At 42.6% G+C, this 19,900-nt stretch overlaps 1 protein-coding gene across 1 annotated transcript in view; it reads right to left on the bottom strand.

Annotated features, from left to right (window-relative positions):
• Nucleotides 1–1,161: 1,161 nt before the first annotated feature.
• LOC308300870 (5-hydroxytryptamine receptor 3A-like) overlaps nt 1,162–19,900 on the bottom strand; it is a gene marked incomplete at both ends in the record, with an annotated part of 21,499 nt that continues 2,760 nt past the window's right edge. Inside the window, 8 exons of the mRNA XM_080744766.1 lie at nt 1,162–1,436; nt 2,158–2,298; nt 3,747–3,972; nt 6,002–6,153; nt 7,647–7,819; nt 8,962–9,071; nt 14,683–14,727; nt 15,115–15,272. Coding sequence (XP_080600892.1) covers nt 1,162–1,436; nt 2,158–2,298; nt 3,747–3,972; nt 6,002–6,153; nt 7,647–7,819; nt 8,962–9,071; nt 14,683–14,727; nt 15,115–15,272 — 1,280 coding nt within the window. The remainder of the gene's footprint in view (nt 1,437–2,157; nt 2,299–3,746; nt 3,973–6,001; nt 6,154–7,646; nt 7,820–8,961; nt 9,072–14,682; nt 14,728–15,114; nt 15,273–19,900) is intronic.

Genomic DNA, 19,900 nt, shown 5'->3' with positions numbered 1-19,900 from the left:
GCATCCGTGTATCTCATCCTTCGAATGAATTTACTTCCACTTTGATTCTATAAGCAGTGTGGTTCAAGATTATTATGAATAATACTCGTTCCGGGGCTCAGGGTGAAAGTCTGAAGTCAAAGCCCAAAAGAACCAAAGTTCTTTTGGGCCTCTAGGACAGTGGTTCTCAAACGTTTTCAGGTCAAGGACCCCCAAATTGGACCCCCATTCGAAAAGATATGCCAGGGACCCCATAAAAGAAGATTTCTACGGCTCTAGCAGTGATTCCCAACCATTTAAATTTCAAGGACCCTGCAGTTTGACGTGTATTACAGACCCCCATTTAATGGTATTTCTATCTCTGGGACCCCAATTTATATTGTAAAATCAATAAAACTAATGATTTATGAATCAGTAAAAGTTCTGTCTTCAAGTGTTTTGTGAAAGGACATCAAAACATTCAACCAGTAGTAGGCCTACCAAAGTAAAGTAGAAGCACTCATTACACAGAATGGTCCGTTTCTCAATCATTTTATTGTAGTTTAATTAATAATGCAATGTGTTAGTGTTACATGAACCTATAAATAATGCATCATCATTTATCACTTAACTATGTTTTGTCTGTAAATACCCATTATATATCTGATTGTCATACATTAGTAAAAGTTACTATAATCCCAATAATCAGTCCTAAAAATAGCAGATCTACAAGCTCACAACGCGACGCAACGCATTCGGATTTTAGTCATCCGAAATGTTATACATTTAGTCTAGTTTTAGTTGAATAAATATCATACGATTTTAGTCGACTCAAATAGGCCTATACAGTTGATTTCGTCGACTAAAAAGTATTTTGGCGGGACTTGATGACGTTGTAATGCCTGATTTATGCTTAGCTCTGTGCAAAATAGCTGATCTACAAGCCTAGACCGGCTGTAGCGACACCTGCACACAAACCGAGTCAGAGTCTTAATTCTGGATCTCTTCTCCACTAGTCCATCCCTAACATTTTAGTCTAGTTTTTATTTCATGACAAAAAATGTAGTTTAGTTTTAGTCATGACTCATATATAGCTTCATTTTCGTCAGTTTAAAAAAAAGGTATAGTCGAACGAAATCTTAAATTCTTCATCATAGTTTTAGTCGGCGAAATTAACTCTGATGTGCGGTCTAATCTTGTCATTCACATAACCCACAGGTGGAGCATGTACACCAGGAATGCCACGATGGTAACAACATACAAGACCAAGAACACGGTGTCTATGTATGTGGCCAGGGTGGCATAGTGTCCACGATGTGTCCCCTTGTCCCGCCATGTCCTACAGTCCTGAAGAGCCTCTTTCAGCTGCTCCAGGATCAGTTTGAGCAGCTCGACGTCTCTCGACTCGCCGTCCAAGACAGACGGCCTCTCGCTGGATGTTGTCGTCTCCTCCACGTTCACAGCATCTCCAACAGCTTCTGAGAGATCGAAGGAGGACTCTGATTATCTACTTGAGTGAAAGTTGCAGTACCACAATATAAACATACTCTTGTACATTGTGGGTCCTATCTAGCTTTTTTGATTAGGCCTATACTTAAAAAAAAACTTTTAGAATAATGAAAATAGACGATCTACATCCACGTGCTGTGAACTTGTAGATCTTCACTATATTAAAAAGTATTTTCCAACGTAATAAGACATGCCTGAGAAGATTAGGCATAAGGCACAAGGCGCAGTGCAAGAATAGGGCCCTGGTCTTCAATTTGTGCTCTGCAAAGTTAAATGAACACAGATGATTTTACAGTCTAGACTGAAAAAGATGAAAAAAAGGCATCAAACAAGGGTTTGTTGCCTTAATGCATATCTAACTGAAGGTCCTTGATATTCAACAAGGTTGGGCATCACCTTTTGAAAGAGTGTGTGCGCGTGTGCGTGCGCTTGTGCATGTCGGGCAGAAACCTCGTATATCCAAGTTTCAAAGTTTTCTTTCTTAAATCAAAGCCCTGCTTCATCATAGAAGACCGACGCACAAAACCTGTGAAAATAGCAGATCTACAAGCACACTCGCGATGTGAGGCGTTGTGTACTTGTAGATCAGCTATTATCCCTAGTCTAAATCATTTTTAAAATGATAAATGAACGGTCTTGGACATACAAGGTTTCCACACGACAATGTGCATGTGTGTGCGCGGGACATGCCTTTGTGAAGGACAGCGTGTACCAGGGGGTCCTCTGAGGTGCGGGTGGCGGCAGGAGGTTCCATGTCCATGAGGAAGATGACCACCATGGTCTCCACCACACTCAGGGCCACCAGGGTGAAGATGACCAGGCAGTACAGAGCTAGAAGGACAGAGACATGTCACAACTCAGTGGTTCTCAAACCTTTTCATGTCAAGGACTCCCACATTTATATTATAGAAAGAAGAAATTCTAAAGTATTCAACACTACAACAATTCCAAAATGTTCAGATCTACATGCCCTGTAGATCTGAACATTTTGCATGTAGAGTAGATCGGCTATTTTCAGAATTTCTGCCTCTAATATTTGACAATTTGGCCAATGTGTAATTTGTCATTTTATAGGTATTAAAAAGTCCTTACATTGTCACTTTAGAAAAGTGCATATACCCTCTTACACTTTATTTTGGTTTGTTTACTTTTGAGTGAGAAAACAATGTTGCACATTCGGTTAATCATCTGGGAAACCCCCCAAATAATTTGATTCCTAATTCCATTCCTCGTGTTTCACCTACGGTATGTGAGGCAGTGTTTGGGTGGTGTCTCACCTCTGTGAGGCAGTGTTTGGGTGGTGTCTCACCTATGTGAGGCAGTGTTTGGGTGGTGTCTCACTGATAGAAATATTATTTGTAAACAACAACACCTTCTTATTCCCCTATGAGATACATTAATCCATCACACAGAAATAAGACAGGAGAGTGATTCAGAGTGAGAATGGAATGTTTACTGGAGAGAGAGAAGTCAAGGCAGGTAGGCTACAGTACAGAAATAATGGTTGGTTTGTGCTCTCTCTGACAAATTATGTTTTGACATGAGTTTAAGTATGGTCATTTGGTCAGTCAATGGATGACGTTTCAACAGTTCATAGGATGTTTCTTGTCCACAAGTGGGTTCCATATACGTGGCAAAGAGTTCATAGGTTCCTGAAGGGATGTCCTTCCAGGCTGAGCCCTATAAACCAAAACAATTCTCATTGTTTTAGTTACAGGCTCCATGGCAGTAGATAAGGCCTTTCTACCAGACAGAGACCTTGTGGGTCAGGTGGTCAGTTGGTCATCAATATGAATTGATAAAAAGATGATATAAACCACAACAAAATACCTAACACTCACCTATGTGAGGCAGTGTTTGGGTGGTGTCTCACCTATATGTGAGGCAGTGTTTGGGTGGTGTCTCACCTATGTGAGGCAGTGTTTGGGTGGTGTCTCACCTATATGTGAGGCAGTGTTTGGGTGGTGTCTCACCTACATGCGAGGCAGTGTTTGGGTGGTGTCTCACCTACATGTGAGGCAGTGTTTGGGTGGTGTCTCACCTACATGTGAGGCAGTGTTTGGGTGGTGTCTCACCTACATGCGAGGCAGTGTTTGGGTGGTGTCTCACCTACATGTGAGGCAGTGTTGGGGTGGTGTCTCACCTACATGCGAGGCAGTGTTTGGGTGGTGTCTCACCTACATGTGAGGCAGTGTTTGGGTGGTGTGTCACCTACATGCGAGGCAGTGTTTGGGTGGTGTCTCACCTACATGCGAGGCAGTGTTTGGGTGGTGTCTCACCTATGTGAGGGAGTGTATGGGTGGTGTCTTGGGTGGAGGTGGAGGGCAGCATGTCTTGGAGCAGCAGCAGTAGGACAGAGATGGACAGCAGCAGGGTGATCTTGAAGCTCAGCCTCTCTCCGTGCGCCCCGGCGATGAGGAAGGACAACACGTCCAGCAGCAGGAAGTAGAGCAGAGGCAGGAGGAGGTTCATGCAGTAGAGCATGGGTCTCCTGGAGATGCTGATCTGTGGACCGACCCATAGGCCAGGGGTTTTTCAAAGTGGGTGACGGGGCACCCTGGGGTGCCGTGACGGCAGTCCATGGGTGCCGCGAGATAATTTGATAATATTTGGAATTTATTTGGACACTTGCAAAAATATTTAGTATCATTTTAAACTTGAAGTGAAAAGTTATTTTCATTCATTTTCCTCGCAACATAGTCACTAAAATATCGTCACTAAAATATCGTCACTGTCGGGCAGAAACCTTGTATTTCCAAGTTTCAAATGTGTACGTACTCTTTTGGTAAAGCAAAGCCCTCCTTCATCATACAAGACCGTCGCACGAGGCGTTGTGTGCTTGTAGATCTGCTGTTTTCACTAGTTAGTACATTTTATAGATGATAAATACAAAATGGTTTTGGACATACAAGGTTTCCACCCGACAATGACGATATGCTATAAATATAAGGTACTGAGAGTGAAAATTATAATAGAGGTGCCTCAGATTAAAACAATATTTATGGGGTGCCCTGCTCAGACAAAAAAGTTTGGGAACCCCTGCCATGCAGGGACGTGCAGAGAATGTTAGAGAGGCAGGGGCTGACATTTCTAAAGTGGCCTTTTGGTGTAAATATCGAAAATAGCAGACCTCCACGCTTGGAGGTCAGCTATTTTCGGTGATTGATACCACACTGAACTAAACAAAATCAAGAAGGAGATATGGTGTAACGGTATGGATTTATACACAGAGAGGGCAATTCCTTCAACATAAGATAATGCATTCAAGTTCAGGAGAGTTTGGACAAGGCAATTCTCTTGAATGCTGCCTTCAGGTATGGCATGATGGAGAGAGGGCATTTGCATCTCCTTCACCATAGTAAAAACTGCATTCATGGTCTGGAGAGGGCACTTTTTACAGACAGATAAAAGGGCAGGGGCTCAAGCCCCCTTTGATTTCTATGTGTGCACGTACCTGGAAGTGCCAAGGAAGTGTTGATCTGATAAAATAGAATCATATTTGGTTACTGCATCGTCTGTTTCTCGCTTCAAATGTTTTCAAAAACATTCTTGAGAGCAACGTTTAGTTGAAAAAATCACACCCGTGTGAAGTGGAGCTGTGTGTGTGTGTGTGTGTGTGTGTGTGTGTGTGTGTGTGTGTGTGTGTGTGTGTGTGTGTGTGTGTGTGTGTGTGTGTGTGTGTGGATCATGTGTACCGATTTTTGTGACATTTGAAGAAAATATGTAGGAAAAGGAGCAAAAAGTGTGTTTTGGAGAAAATTCAAGATGGCGGAAAATCTATCATGGCGCAAATGGGCGTGGCCTATATGGGGAGATGCGTCATGACCCAAGGAATCCAGGGAAAAAATATTTTTAATTTTCCGACCTACGGTTCAAGAGTTACAGGCCAAAACGTAAAGTGGGGTGTTATAGCGCCACCATGAGGCCAAATGACACAATTATTTTTTATTTAATCCTTGAAATCATTATGAACCTCCTCTCCAAGTCTTGAAACTGTAGCCCCTGTGGTTTGCGAGAGACAAATAATTGAATGTGAGTTTTTGCGATTCCCATTCTAAGTCAATGGGGAAAATTAATTCACTAATAAATTAATATCAATTAAACTATAGAACCTTTCTCTTAGAAAAGTAATAGCCCACGATTCCCGAGTAAGCCGGTCGATTTGACATATGGCGCGAGTGTTTGGTGGCAAAACTGTGGGACTAGTGGCGTGCCGAAGTTTAGGAAGTTCAGGCTACATACACACAGACACACACACAGACAGACAGACAGACACACACACAGACCCACACAGCCACGTATAGGGAGCCTGTGCTTCACACAGCTCCAAAAAATGACACTGTGTATTTGTTTACATGGCTGTCAGTATCATGTTGGAACAGTAGCCTACACCCAAGTGCTGCGCCTTGATAAGGCATCGGCCTGCTATAGAGCAGGGCGGCCTGTTATCAAGAAATAATAACACACCGCTGATTTCAGCGATTGACCAATCGGAATCAAGCATTCAACCAAGCCATGTAATAATTATGTATACCTTATAAGTAAGTTCGGAAAAACCATACGAGGCAGTGGTTTCATTCATGGTGATGTTGTTGAGGTTCCATTCTCCCTGGGTCACCATGCCTTGCTTAGACATCCAGGTCAGTTTGTTGCCGTCAGAGTTGCGCTCCATTGTCATACCTTGCTCTGAGCACATCAAAGTACCGGTATACAGTACATTAATGGATGAGTAAAGAAAAGGTGATGACAAACAAAAGATGGAGGAAAGAGTACTCAATTGTTTTACTTCAGTAAAATTATAAATTGGGGGGGGGGGGACAGGTGACAGCTCTGACCTACACCTGCTGACAATAAACTAGCATGTTTATTTTGGGGGTTACAGTTCTATCACCCGCCCCCTCTATTGGTAAAACGTACTTGTAAAATATGTACTTAAAGGAACTATAGTCCACCTTTTCTTGAAAAACAGACGCTAAAATAAAAATGTTTCGAAAATATTTTATAAAAATCACACCCGTGTGAAGTGGAGCTGTGTGTGTGTGTGTGTGTGTGTGTGTGTGTGTGTGTGTGTGTGTGTGTGTGTGTGTGTGTGTGTGTGTGTGGATCATGTGTACCGTTTTTTGTGACATTTGAAGAAAATATGTAGGAAAAGGAGCAAAAAGTGTGTTTTGGAGAAAATTCAAGATGGCGGAAAATCTATCATGGCGCAAATGGGCGTGGCCTATATGGGGAGATGCGTCATGACCCAAGGAATCCAGGGAAAAAATATTTTTAATTTTCCGACCTACGGTTCAAGAGTTACAGGCCAAAACGTAAAGTGGGGTGTTATGGCGCCACCATGCGGCCAAATGACACAATTATTTTTTATTTAATCCTTGAAATCATTATGAACCTCCTCTCCAAGTCTTGAAACTCTAGCCCCTATGGTTTGCGAGAGACAAATAATTGAATGTGAGTTTTTGCGATTCCCATTATAAGTCAATGGGGAAAATTAATTCACTAATAAATTAATATCAATTAAACTATAGAACCTTTCTCTTAGAAAAGTAATAGCCCACGATTCCCGAGTAAGCCGGTCGATTTGACATATGGCGCGAGTGTGTGGTGGCAAAACTGTGGGACTAGTGGCGTGCCGAAGTTTAGGAAGTTCAGGCTACATACACACAGACAGACACACACACACACACACACACACACAGACAGACCCACACAGCCACGTATAGGGAGCCTGTGCTTCACACAGCTCCAAAAACAGATTAAGCTTCATATTTGTGTTTCTATTCAAAAATGACCACAAAAAGTATAATTTAATAATAATATAATTTCCCCCTTGGGATAATAAAGGTATCTATCTATCTATAAAATAATGGTAAAATAATCATTTTGGTCATTGTCGGGCCGACAATGTTTACATCCGATGTAAACAAAGTCGGCCCGAGTGTCTGTTTTTCAAGAAAAAGTTGACTAGCTCCTTTAATACAGTCTTTTTTTCACTCTCTACCAAATCTCTTTGCCAAAAAAATAGGCGATGTAGATCGGCTATTTTTTGGCAAATGTTCCGCCCCAGGATAATGGATGTTGGGGATATTTCGATTATCGCGATAATATCGTAAATCGCGATTTCTTTGGTCACAATAATCGTGATATTTTCATATCGTCCCATCCCTATAACACATTACCTGAGTGTATGAAGGATAAGAAGGTGATGTCACATGTCTGGGTGTCAAAGGGGAACTTGGTCAGATCCATCTTGCACATGGTGGTCAGACGGTGAACGTCAGATGACCATATCCTACCGGTGTGACGCACTCCGACGTACGGACCCTTGGCAGTAGCCCCACTGTCAGACACACTGATGGAACAAAAAAAGATTTAAAGGATGGATTTATACTATTATACTATGAAGTAGGGCATTCACGAATAGTGATTTTTAGTATTCAAATTATTTGACTTTTTCGAATAGTCGAATATTCGACAGGACTGGCCAAACTGTCAAATATTAAGTAAGCAAGAGGCGAACATTGTGAAAATAGCAGATCTACATGCTCACAGCGCCTCGCAACGCGAGGCGTTGTGAGCATGTAGATCTGCTATTTTCACAATAGTTATCTGCAGAACCGAGTCACATTAAATGTAATACCTACAATTCCAAGTGCTTGTCGGGTGGGGGTCCCCTGTTCAAATATGTTTATTTTGGGGGTCACTGCCTAAAAAGGTTTGAGAACCTCTGGTATAAAGCATTAACAAATTCATCCACCAAGGGCATTGACAACTCATTCTTATGACTTCCTATCTAGCCAAGCTTTATAAACTATACATTTTTTTAAGAGAAAACAATAAAAAAAGAAAAATAAGCGAATATTCCACTTCGGTGAACAACGTCGAATAGTGACTTTGATATTCGAATATTCAAATATTCGAATATTTGGTGAATGCCCTACTTAAAGCTATACTGTGTAAGTTGCTCACCTAGAGGTCAGTAGCTCTATAGCAAACCGCGTCCGCGTCTTTCGGCCGTTTTTCGCCGCGGACCACCCCCGCGTCTGCCTCCACCTCGCCGAGATCTATCTTTAGAGGGGTCCCTGGTTCCTGTGCGTTCAGGCATTCCGGAGAAACGGACTCCTTCGCCGAGTAAATGCTGTTGTTATGTTGAGGCAAGCGACACGGGCGCCTACAAATATGGCCGCCGTATTGTGATAGCGACCCCACTTCAAGATGCGCTGTGATTGGCCGGCAGTGTATAACCCTCGCTGTGATTGGCCGGTAGTGTATGATGACGCAATTTTGCCGCGAAATTCTCCCCCCCTCACGGCTCATAGAAAACATATAAAGAGAAGGCTTCAGAAGCTGAAAATAACGGAGTGGGTGTTCTAAAACTTTAACGATTTAACAGTTAGGACAATTTTAAGATTTGTTTTATAAAAAAAGTTACATGGTATAACTTTAACTATGAAGAAGTTGAACAAACAAGAATTTAATTGGTTTTTGACCTACTCTCCCCTGATAGCTACATCTGGGGTCCACAGCAGGTCTCTGGGGACGGTGAGATTTTCTATTCCACAAAACCTCTCTGGATCCCAGGAGATGAATTCATCCTTCCAGCTCTGTGGACACAAAGCTGTTAGTTTAGTCTCCGAATTTTGTTTGAGGGAAAAACACACAAAATCCACAAATGAAGCTTATTGAAGCTGTACGCTTTGCTCCTTGGCAAAGGAGCATTTTGGAGCAAGGAAGGCACCATGCAGGTAAGTATAGCTAAACAGCAGTTATGTTGTTATTCGATGACAGTGACAGTATGTCTCCTATAGTGGTTGGTTCCCAAACTTTGCAGTTCGAGTTTGCCCGGGACCCAAACTAGTGAAAAGGCGCACAGCACGTTGCTTCGTGCTGGGTTGTTTGGTTCCCCACTTTTACCTCCTTATAGAAGGAACGCGGGAGGCTTAAAGAAACTAGACAAAAAAAATGCGGTTCCTGTAGAAACTGTGTGGGCTCTCTGAAAACACGTAGGCTACAGAGTAGCCTATATTAGAGCCCCTGACCTTTACCCGTCTGTAAAAAGTGCCCTCTCCAGACCATGAATGCAGTTTTTACTAGGGATGGGTATCGTTCACCTTTGAATCGATACGATACCTTTTTCGATACCTGGGAATCGATACGATACCATTTTCGATACTTTTTATTTAAGTTTAACTTCAACACGGAAACAGTGGTGACTCGCTGCTGCGGTAGAGCAGAGGTGATGATGTTGATCACACAGTGTGGCGGAGCGGATAGTATAGACGTTGTATAATCATCATAATAATAAACATTATAGGCTATTGTCGGCTATTTTCCACAGTAACGACTGTAGCCTACTAAAGCAGTCATTAAACTCTCAGTAGCCCAACTGTTACAGATGCGACCAGCCAGGGGTGCGTTCAAGAGTATCGAAACAAGGTATCGTTCGTTTTTACGTGAAACGATACGATAGTATCGACGTCATGCGATGGATACCATTAAAAGTATCGCAGACGATACCCATCCCTAGTTTTTACTATGGTGAAAGAAATGTAAATGCCCCCTTTCCATGCCATACCAGAAGGCAGCATTTACAAAGATTGCCTTGTCCAAACTCTCCTGAACTTGAATGCAGCATCGTATGTTGAAATAATTGCCCTCTCTGTGTAGAAATCCATGCTGTACCTTTTTTGAAGCGGTGAAAACCGCTTCCAATGAGTGGCTTAGTGTGTATCACGCCCATATATGGTCATTTTAGTCCAGAATGAACAGGCTTTTTCAAAAACAGAATGTCCGTTTAATTACCATATATGGTGATCTCAGTCCAGAATGAACAGGGTTTTTCAAAAACACAATGTATGTCACCTCATGTCCATATATGGTCACTCCAGGCCAGAATGAACAGGTTTTTCCTGTCCCGTACGTGCAAAATATCAGTCCAGAATGAATAGGCTTTTTCAAAAAGCAAAATGTGTGTCCCATGTCCATATATGGTCATTTCAGTTCAGAATGAATAGGCTTTATCTGTCCTGTACGTCCAGAATATGTGTGCGGTGTCCCTCCCGGTCAGATGAATGGATACTTTGAGGATTGGTCAAGCTTCACATGATAATTTGGCCTTCAGGTTTTATCTGTCTTGTACATGCAATAGGTCTCACCTATTGCAGCAATGACAAATAGCCGCATAAGAGCAAAAGCAAAGGCACAATAAGAATATACAGATGCTAACAGAATGGTAAAAAGGAGCATTAAGGCAGACAAGAGTAAATACATTGAAAATCTAGCAGAAGTTGAAAAATTTAGTAGGCCACAAAGATAACAGAAACTGAAATAATTATAGAGGGATGCAGTTGACAAACAACTAAGAGACCAGCAAGCAGGATTTTTTATATATTTTTGAAGCGGTGAAAACCGCTTCCTATGAGTGGCTTTGTGTGTATCACGCCCATATATGGTCATTTTAGTCCAGAATGAACAGGCTTTTTCAAAAACAGAATGTCCGTTTAATTACCATATATGGTGATCTCAGTCCAGAATGAACAGGGTTTTTCAAAAACACAATGTATGTCACCTCATGTCCATATATGGTCACTCCAGGCCAGAATGAACAGGTTTTTCCTGTCCCGTACGTGCAAAATATCAGTCCAGAATGAATAGGCTTTTTCAAAAAGCAGAATGTGTGTCCCATGTCCATATATGGTCATTTCAGTTCAGAATGAATAGGCTTTATCTGTCCTGTACGTCCAGAATATGTGTGCGGTGTCCCTCCCGGTCAGATGAATGGATACTTTGAGGATTGGTCAAGCTTCACATGATAATTTGGCCTTCAGGTTTTATCTGTCTTGTACATGCAATAGGTCTCACCTATTGCAGCAATGACAAATAGCCGCATAAGAGCAAAAGCAAATGCACAATAAGAATATACAGATGCTAACAGAATGGTAAAAAGGAGCATTAAGGCAGACAAGAGTAAATACATTGAAAATCTAGCAGAAGTTGAAAAATTTAGTAGGCCACAAAGATAACAGAAACTGAAATAATTATAGAGGGATGCAGTTGACAAACAACTAAGAGACCAGCAAGCAGGACTTTTTATATATTTTTTAAAAACCTATTATACCGGCTGTCATACCTGGCTCTCCAGACAATTCTATACTAAGATTCACCGCTTCACTTCGAACCGAGGTTTGATTTTTATGCTTAGTTCAGTGTACTGAAAATAGCTGACCTCCAAGAACACAACGCGTCGCAGCGTGACGCGTTGTGAGCTTGGAGGTCTGCTATTTTCGATATTTCCACCAAAAGGCCCTTTTAGAAATGTCAGCCCCTGCCTCTCTAACTTTCTCTGCACGTCCCTGAGCGGGACCACGAGTAGAATGAGTGTCTATAAAGAGACAGATGTTATAATAAAGATTGGAGACTTTCTTGGTGTAGTCCGGAGGCCGATGGATAAATAAATGCCTTCTATAAGGAGGTAAGAGGCATTTCGAGTTAAAAGTGGGGAACCAAGGAGGCATTTTACTGTACATCGTTCCAAAAGAAAGGGGTAAAAGAATCACACCTAGGGTAGCCGGGTTATTTCTGAGTTAATTTCATTTCATAGCGTCCCGCTAGCCAATAGCAAAGTGTCCTTCGACGTGGCCAATGGGACCCTGGCGTAAAACAATTTTTATGGCGGACATTTATTTTAACACGTTTTTCCCCCGTGTTTTGGAACCGGACAACAAACTTTGAGCTCTTTGTGCCAGGATATTGGCCAGACATTGTAGCCACATGATAACAAGCTATAACAAGGCAAGCAAAAAGGCAAAGAATGCATTTTAAATAGGTGGTAAGCCTACTCCTACGTACACAAATTAGTGGCCGGCCATTACAGAAAACTGTTAGTACTCAAAGGGGTCCAAACACACCCCTTATTTTCTGAGTGGCGCTAACTGTTCCTGAATCTGGCTTTGTCAGTTTATACGTACAGGTGTACACGTCACATGGACACTTAATGAAATGAACTCATAAAAAGCACCTCTCACTTCAAAATGGGCTACACTGTCTGGCTGCATAAAACAGGCGGCCGTGCACAACCTGCATTTATCAGCCTACAGACATACCGGTATTTCAGTGTGACCACTGTTTTTTTCCTCCATTGTGAAGATGTTTTTTTTTTCACTGTTTACAGTGAAAGGGTTTTTCTCCTGTGTGAATACGCTGGTGACTCTTCAGGTGATCTAACCGACTGAAATTTATTTATCCTCTTTCTCACTACCTGTTTTCTATCTACTTCTCTTCACACTGAGTATGGACATGTAACGCTCTGGTCTCTGTTGAATGAAGTGGAATTCAAAAATATTTTCAAATCTTATATTATGCTGAGCAGAGCTCTGGTCTGACCTCACCCACAACAACACAACCGGTTGCTGTGCATGCCTGACAACACCGATGCACGCAGGCTGCCGCCCCTCCATATTTGGGCAAAAGTGACGTCATCAATATGACGTCACTCTTGGAAGAGATCCACATAGATGCCACGCCGTTATTAGACCCAGTTTATTGCGATGGAAGGTCGCAGTATACCATGAGAAATGTAGTAGCTTGTCTCCGTCTGTGTCTGTCAGTCAGTCAGTCAGTCAGTCAGTCAGTCAGTCAGTCAGTCAGTACACATTTTTACAGTCTATGGTTCTATGGGTTTGTGTATGGTTCTATGGGTTTGTGGCTTTGACATCATGTCACTGTTCAGGGGAACCACTCTTAACAGAATGGGTTTGCCGCTCTGAGATCATGCTCTGGCTTGATGTCCCTTTTATGCCCATATATACCGGTATGCCCATATATTTTATGCCCATATATAGTAGACAATGTGATGTCAGAACATGACCATATATGGGCATTCCCAGATCACACTTGCAAATTAATTACGTCCTTGTCATATAACTGCTTCAAAGACACAAAAAGAATCATTGCTTTAAAAAGTATTTGTTCAGTAACAAACATTTTCAGGTGGGGCAATGTCATCCTTTCCAGTATCATCCAGCAATGTCATCCAGCTCGTTGATAGTCACAAAACAACAGGAGAGGCTGTGTCATTGCTTCAAACGTCTTATGCATGGTCACATTTTCCCTGTGTCCATTGTTTCATACAGTCTATGTTTGTGAACTTGTAGATCTGCTATTATTGCAACAAATAAAATAGAAATAAAGTGAAAGGGAGAAGTAACAGTTTAAAAAGAAAAAAAACATTTCAAATGGTTGTACTCCAGACTTTTGAACACAACTTATATTTAACCTATCTTTTCTCCCACCCAGGTGGTCTTTGTAATCTTCATCTTTACTTGGGCATCACGTGAACTAATGGGGAACGTGGCCTCATTCGGCTGAGAAAGAGGACTTTGATCTGTCTGGCGAGTAAGTAGATTTAAGTTAGAAATGGCTACATACGTGAAAGTTAACAAGTTTCAGATCTTTGTCATTACCCACGCTGGCAGGACCATCATCCTTGAGGTCGAGCCAAGCGATACCATTGAGAGTGTGAAGGCAAAGATCCAGGACAGGCTAGGCATTCCCCCTGAAGATCAGAGGTTGATCTTTGCCAGCTATTTTTCACTGAAAGATGGCCACACCCTGCTAGACTACAACATCCAGAATTTATCCACCCTCCACCTGGTGCTGCGCAGGGACAGATTAACCCCCGCGAGGGCCCTGGGACGATAATTTTTTAGGGGCCCCCCACCATAACGCCTCCCGACGCACGGTACCCAGCTCGGATTTTGAGCTATGATGATCATCTGTGGGTAAATAAAGCACCTGTAGACAACAGAGAAGGGGCCCACACATTTGATAATTTGATGAACTCATACATTTCATTTTAGTGAATTGTCGATAACCACGTGGCCCAGTTCCCCCAAGGGCCCCTGAGAGCCATGGGCTCCTGGCCCTGGCCCCACCGGCCCTTTGGCTAATCATTCCAAACGAAGAGTCCACACTCCATCTGACAAAGTACAGCATCTTGCAATGGGCCTGATGTACAAGATACACTACACCTCAAAGACATCCATGTACCTGACAAACTACTTCCTAAAGGTCAAGGATGTCCACGATCACAACACCTTAGGCAGCTCCACTAATCATGTTCAGATTTACATTAACAAGGCTCTAATTCGTTCTACAGCTATACCACCAACAGTGAACTTGTGTAGGCACATGAGAAGCAGTGTTCTTACTTCTTACCATGTAGATCCAGGAGTTGCAGGTGAGAGTTTGAGACTTGGCATTCTGTATGGGAGTATGGAAGGACTTTGTTAGTTATTTTTAGTAGAGGGCCACAGCTGTGTTGATTTCGTCGACTAAAACTATGATGAAAATGTTCGTCGACTATATCCACAACTTTCCAACATCCCATCATGCATTGCGCAGAAGGCGAGCGGCATTTCCGGCGTGGCAGCCGAGTGTGATCTACAAGCTCACAAGCTTGTATGTCTGCTGTTAACCGGAAGTGTCCCACAGATAATGCTACAGTAAAGTCTTGCGGAAACAGTTGGATACCTTTTTTCACTGACAAACAAAATAAAAACTAAGCTAAAGCTCACCAGGCAGCCAAGACACGGGTGAGGCGGGACTATCCTATAACACTGGTGGTATACATATCTAACACGTCCTTACCGCCTCAATGATGCCATTTATGGTGACGTCCATGCCAACTGTGGTGGCTGTGGTCCAGTTCTTCACGGGGCGGACGCTGGCGTGGCTGCTCAGGTTCAGGTGAGCCAGCAGAGCAACGTAGGAACAGTTCACCTCCTCCTGACCAGAACTAACTCCACCTGCGGAACAAGGAACAGGTCTCACAGCAGGCACGTGCACGCATAGACATCAAAGGGGGCTTGAGTCTGTAAAAAGTGCCCTCTCCAGACCATGAATGCAGTTTTCACCAAAAGGCCCTTTTAGAAATGTCAGCCCCTGCCTCTCTAACATTCTCTGCACGTCCCTGCTGTGAATGATATATTATAGTTTTGGTTGAAAAGTCTGTAAAAAGTGCCCTCTCCAGACCATGAATGCAGTTTTGACTATGGTGAACGAAATGCAAATTCCCTCTTTCCATGCCATACCCGAAGGCAGCATTCAAGGGAATTGCTTTGTCCAAACTCTCCTGAACTTGAATGCAGCATCTTATGTTGATTAAGAATTGCCCTCACTGTGTACAAATCCGTGCTGTACGCCACCTCTCCAGTATTGCATTTTTTTCTCCTCAGTTTAATGTGGTATCAAGCACCGAAAATAGCCGACCTCCAAGCTCACAACGCGTCGCAGTGCGGGGTCTGCTATTTCCGATATTTTCACCAAAAGGCCCTTTTAGAAATGTCAGCCCCTGCCTTTCTAACATTCTCTGCACGTCCCTGTTGTGAATGATATATTATTTTTTGGTTGAAAATAAATGGTATTGTGACAGAAATCATTGAGTTACACAATTATTGTGTCCAGTGGCAGGGGAACATTTAAAAAAATTAAATTGGCTAAATTGGAACAGGAACAGTATGACATTGAAGCTGATAAAGTGCTATCTCCCCTGGTCGAATGAATTGGCAACCCACCTGAAAATATGTTCTGTTTATTAAAGAGCTTGAGAGACAGGGAGATCATCCCTGTTACTAACCAGTAACATAGCGATGATTACTATAGTCCAAGGTTCCCCAATTAGTTTTCCTCAAGGGCCGAATCATGTACCAAGCCGAGGGCCACAACATTGCAGGGGGCGGCGGTGGTGTTCCCACTACTCCAGCGACAGTTTTCGTCGTTGTCAGGTGAACATCTTGTATGTCCCAAACCGTTCGTTTTGAATTTATCATATTAAAAATGATTTAAACTAGTGAAAACAGCCGATCTACAAGCACACAACGCCTCGCACTGCGAGGCGTTGTGTGCTTGTAGATCTGCTGTTTTCACTACTTTTGTGCGACGGCCTTGTATGATTTGCGAAAGAACGTACAAATTTGGAGATACGAGGTTTCCACCTGACAACGACGATATACTAGTGTTGTTGCTGCTCTTATACCAACATTATTACTGGGGTTGGTGGGGGCCAGACAGTAGCCCCCCGCGGGCCGCAAATGGCCCGCGGGCCGCCTATTGGGGAACCCTGCTATAGTCTATCACAATGTAGAGCAGGGGTCAGCAACCTTTTTGAAATGACGTACCATGTATTTATTTTCTAGATAGTCAGTGTGCCATGTCAACATAGGTTTTAATGATAGAATTCTGACATATTTTGATTGTCAGGACATTGTTATAACGATCATTAGACTCACCTATATCTCCTCGACTCCCTCCTCAGTCAAAGTTCAGAATTTTAATGGAATGGAATTATGTGCAGGATGTAATTTGCTGCAAAATTTTAAATTCAAAATATAAAATCTCTCTCTAACACTTCTGCCAGTGTGCCAGTGATCACACTGGGTCACATTCTTATGGGTCCCTTAATTTTTGGTTTTCCTACATTTTGTTTTTAATTTACCGTATTATTATTATTATGATTTCAAAACATTTTCAAAAAACATTCCCAAAAAAGCACAGCAAAATAATCGTCAAATAAAAAACAAATTCAACGAATTCTTCAGTAATTTCATGAAGAAATAAAAGAAAAAAACAAAGACATTCCATAAATTAGAAAAAGAACGTTCAAGAAATCTACAAGCTCACAATGCGACACGTTGTGAGCTTTTAGATCTGCTATTTTCACTAGTTTGCCAAACCTCTGATTTCTCTTTTGGGTCTCGAGCTAAAAAGTTTGGAAATGGGAACGAACCAGTGGTTCCCAAACTTTTTAGATGGAGATGGTTCATAATAACCAACTATGGAAAGTCATCACTCACCCATCAGGAGAAGGAAGGCTAGTGTGTGTAGAAACAGCATGGCAGTATGTGAGTGTGTGTGTGTGTGCTGACAGACAGTGCTGGACATGCGGTTTATAAAGTGGAGAAAGCGTTATATAATTATTAATGTTCAAACATGGTCATGTAATGATTGTTTGTATATTAGCAAATCGTAATATTTCATAACTTGTGGTTCCCTTTGACATTTCAGTAATGGCTGGTTAAATAGCTGTTTAATTAAGGCATTACTCATGTTCCAATTAATCTTCTGTCACACTAATCGACTGTTTGCAGTGGTTAAGCAGCTGACCGCTACCGCGGAGGTTGGGGGTTCCAATCCGCTGCGGTGCCGGTGCATCCAGCTTGGTCGAGTGTCTTGGTTTTGAAACTTTTTTCTGCCCCCTAGTCAGGTCCCTTACCCCCCCATCCAATATGCAGGTCCCATATACTGCCCCTCTCAGCTGTCCTACTGTCTGTCTGTCTCTCCTACACTGTCTCCCTCTCAGCTGTTCGTCTCTCTCTCAGCTGTCCTACTGTCTGTCGAGTACAGTACTCAAGTAAATGTACTTTAGTTACTGTCCATCAAGTACAGTATATCCATCCGGTACATTATGTACTTACTGGTGTAAGGCAAATTCATTACAAAGAGAAGCTCTTTAATGCTAAACCCAGTGCTGTGTCTAGATGCTCTATTGAGTCAGCATTATTAGCCTCCATCTACCACAAAGGACAGAAGGCACTTATATATGTGTGCACAGTCAATATATAAAGCAGTTCTGTATTAAACAGCTGGCCTTTTCAATAAATAATTGTGCACATGAATGTATGGGTGAGGAACAATATGGCTGCCGGCTGAGCAAATATTAGGATATTTTGACTCGGTTCCAACTTGCAGCGGGCAAGTTGGAACAGGGACAGACATGTGGGAGAGACTGGCATTGCAGCCGAGAGATAGACAGTGTAGGAGAGACAGACAGTAGGACAGCTGAGAGAGAGACAGTGTAGGAGAGACAGACAGTAGTCTAGTGTATAGCGCCATAGACTGTATAAAAGATATGGACAAAGCGAAGCCATTGGTTTCTATGCAGCGCAAATGACACAATATGGTTCCTTGGCATGGGTGTTGCCATCATAGATTGTAAAGGCACCAGAGGATGCTATTGGCTGCCAACGGTCGCGTGCAACCACAGAGATACATGGGAGAATGTGGTCGGAGCCCCCCGAAATACAGCACACGAAGAAGAACACAGCCGGCTGGTATTAGTTTAGTTGGCCACGCCCTCCGCAACTTTATCATCAATTTTAACATAAATGGGACCTTATTTTCAGCGCAAACAGCGCAACTAGCGGCCAATCATAGGAAGTTTTAGTTCCGTATTGGAGTCATTTTAAATCGGCGGAACTATGCCCCTGGTGTATGGAGGGAGTAACATTTAACCAATGACGAAGCAACAAAAACTGCTTTTGATGTTGTGGGCATAAGTCACCATGCGTCATAAGTAACATTTAGCCAATGAGGAAGCAGAAAAAAATGCTTTTAGCCAATGAGGAAACTGCTTAAAGGTGACGTCACAAAAATGCTGGTTCCTCAATGGCTAAATGTTACTCTGTAATCTCGAGCTGATAATAATAGTATAATAGTGTGTTGCCTTTCAGGCAACCGCACTAATTATGGTCAGGACAGGGCACAAGGCCTGGTGATGATAATCAGGTCCAGTTGGTGCCAACACTGAGACTCAGGGTGCTTCCAGAAGATGCCCATGGAACACCCAAAAGGGTCAACTAGAGTGCACTAAAGATTCTAGCTGGAGCCCTCGTTCAATGTCATTTTGAGTATGCTTACACCTCTTTGGTTCTCCAACACCTCAATGTCACTAAAAACTCAGCCTCAAACCTCCCAAAACAAACTGATACGACTACTTCTCGGCCTAAAGCCCATGACCGACCGACTGCGGACTCACTTTGGTAGTTTGGGATGGCTCAGAGTAGAAGAAAGGCTTAATGGGACTGGTATGTAAGATACTAAAAGGGACAGTGCCCTCATACCTACTAGCCTGGGATCATTGGGATCACCATTTTTGGGTTCCTGATCCGTCCGGGAGCGGAAAAACGTGGCCATGTTGTAGTCAACAGACGGACTACAATTTGGCAAAACCCGGAACAAGTTTTAACCCAAAATAATTCCCTGCAATCAAGGACATAATTTTAGGGCCTACCCAATAAAACCCTTGATGCCGCTTAGTTTTGCTTATTTTTGAAAAGTTTGTCCAACTCATAGCGCCTGGCAAGACTACACTACTTGAGCATTTAAATGGGGATTGAAGAAACAAACAGGGGGGACCAAAACAAAGTGAGGCAGAAAAAAACGGAACCAGTTTCTTTTCTTTCCCTTTTCATTTTTTTCTGGCCTTCTTTCCAGTTTAGGTCACGCCTAGACCGGATCACGGCAGCCAGTTTAGAACGAATACCAGGCTTTCCTCCGAGGTGGAAAGTCTGGTGACGCGAGGTTACATACTTACTAACTAACTACTACTCCAAAGTGAGTGACACACAGTCACAACAACAGAGGGAGCACCTACCAT

This window comes from Nannobrachium achirus, assembly GCF_963921795.1.
Source record: "Nannobrachium achirus genome assembly, chromosome: 16".
Taxonomy (NCBI): Eukaryota; Metazoa; Chordata; class Actinopteri; order Myctophiformes; family Myctophidae; genus Nannobrachium; species Nannobrachium achirus.
Note: the sequence above shows the minus strand (reverse complement) of the source record. Positions and strands in the feature narration are given on the sequence as shown.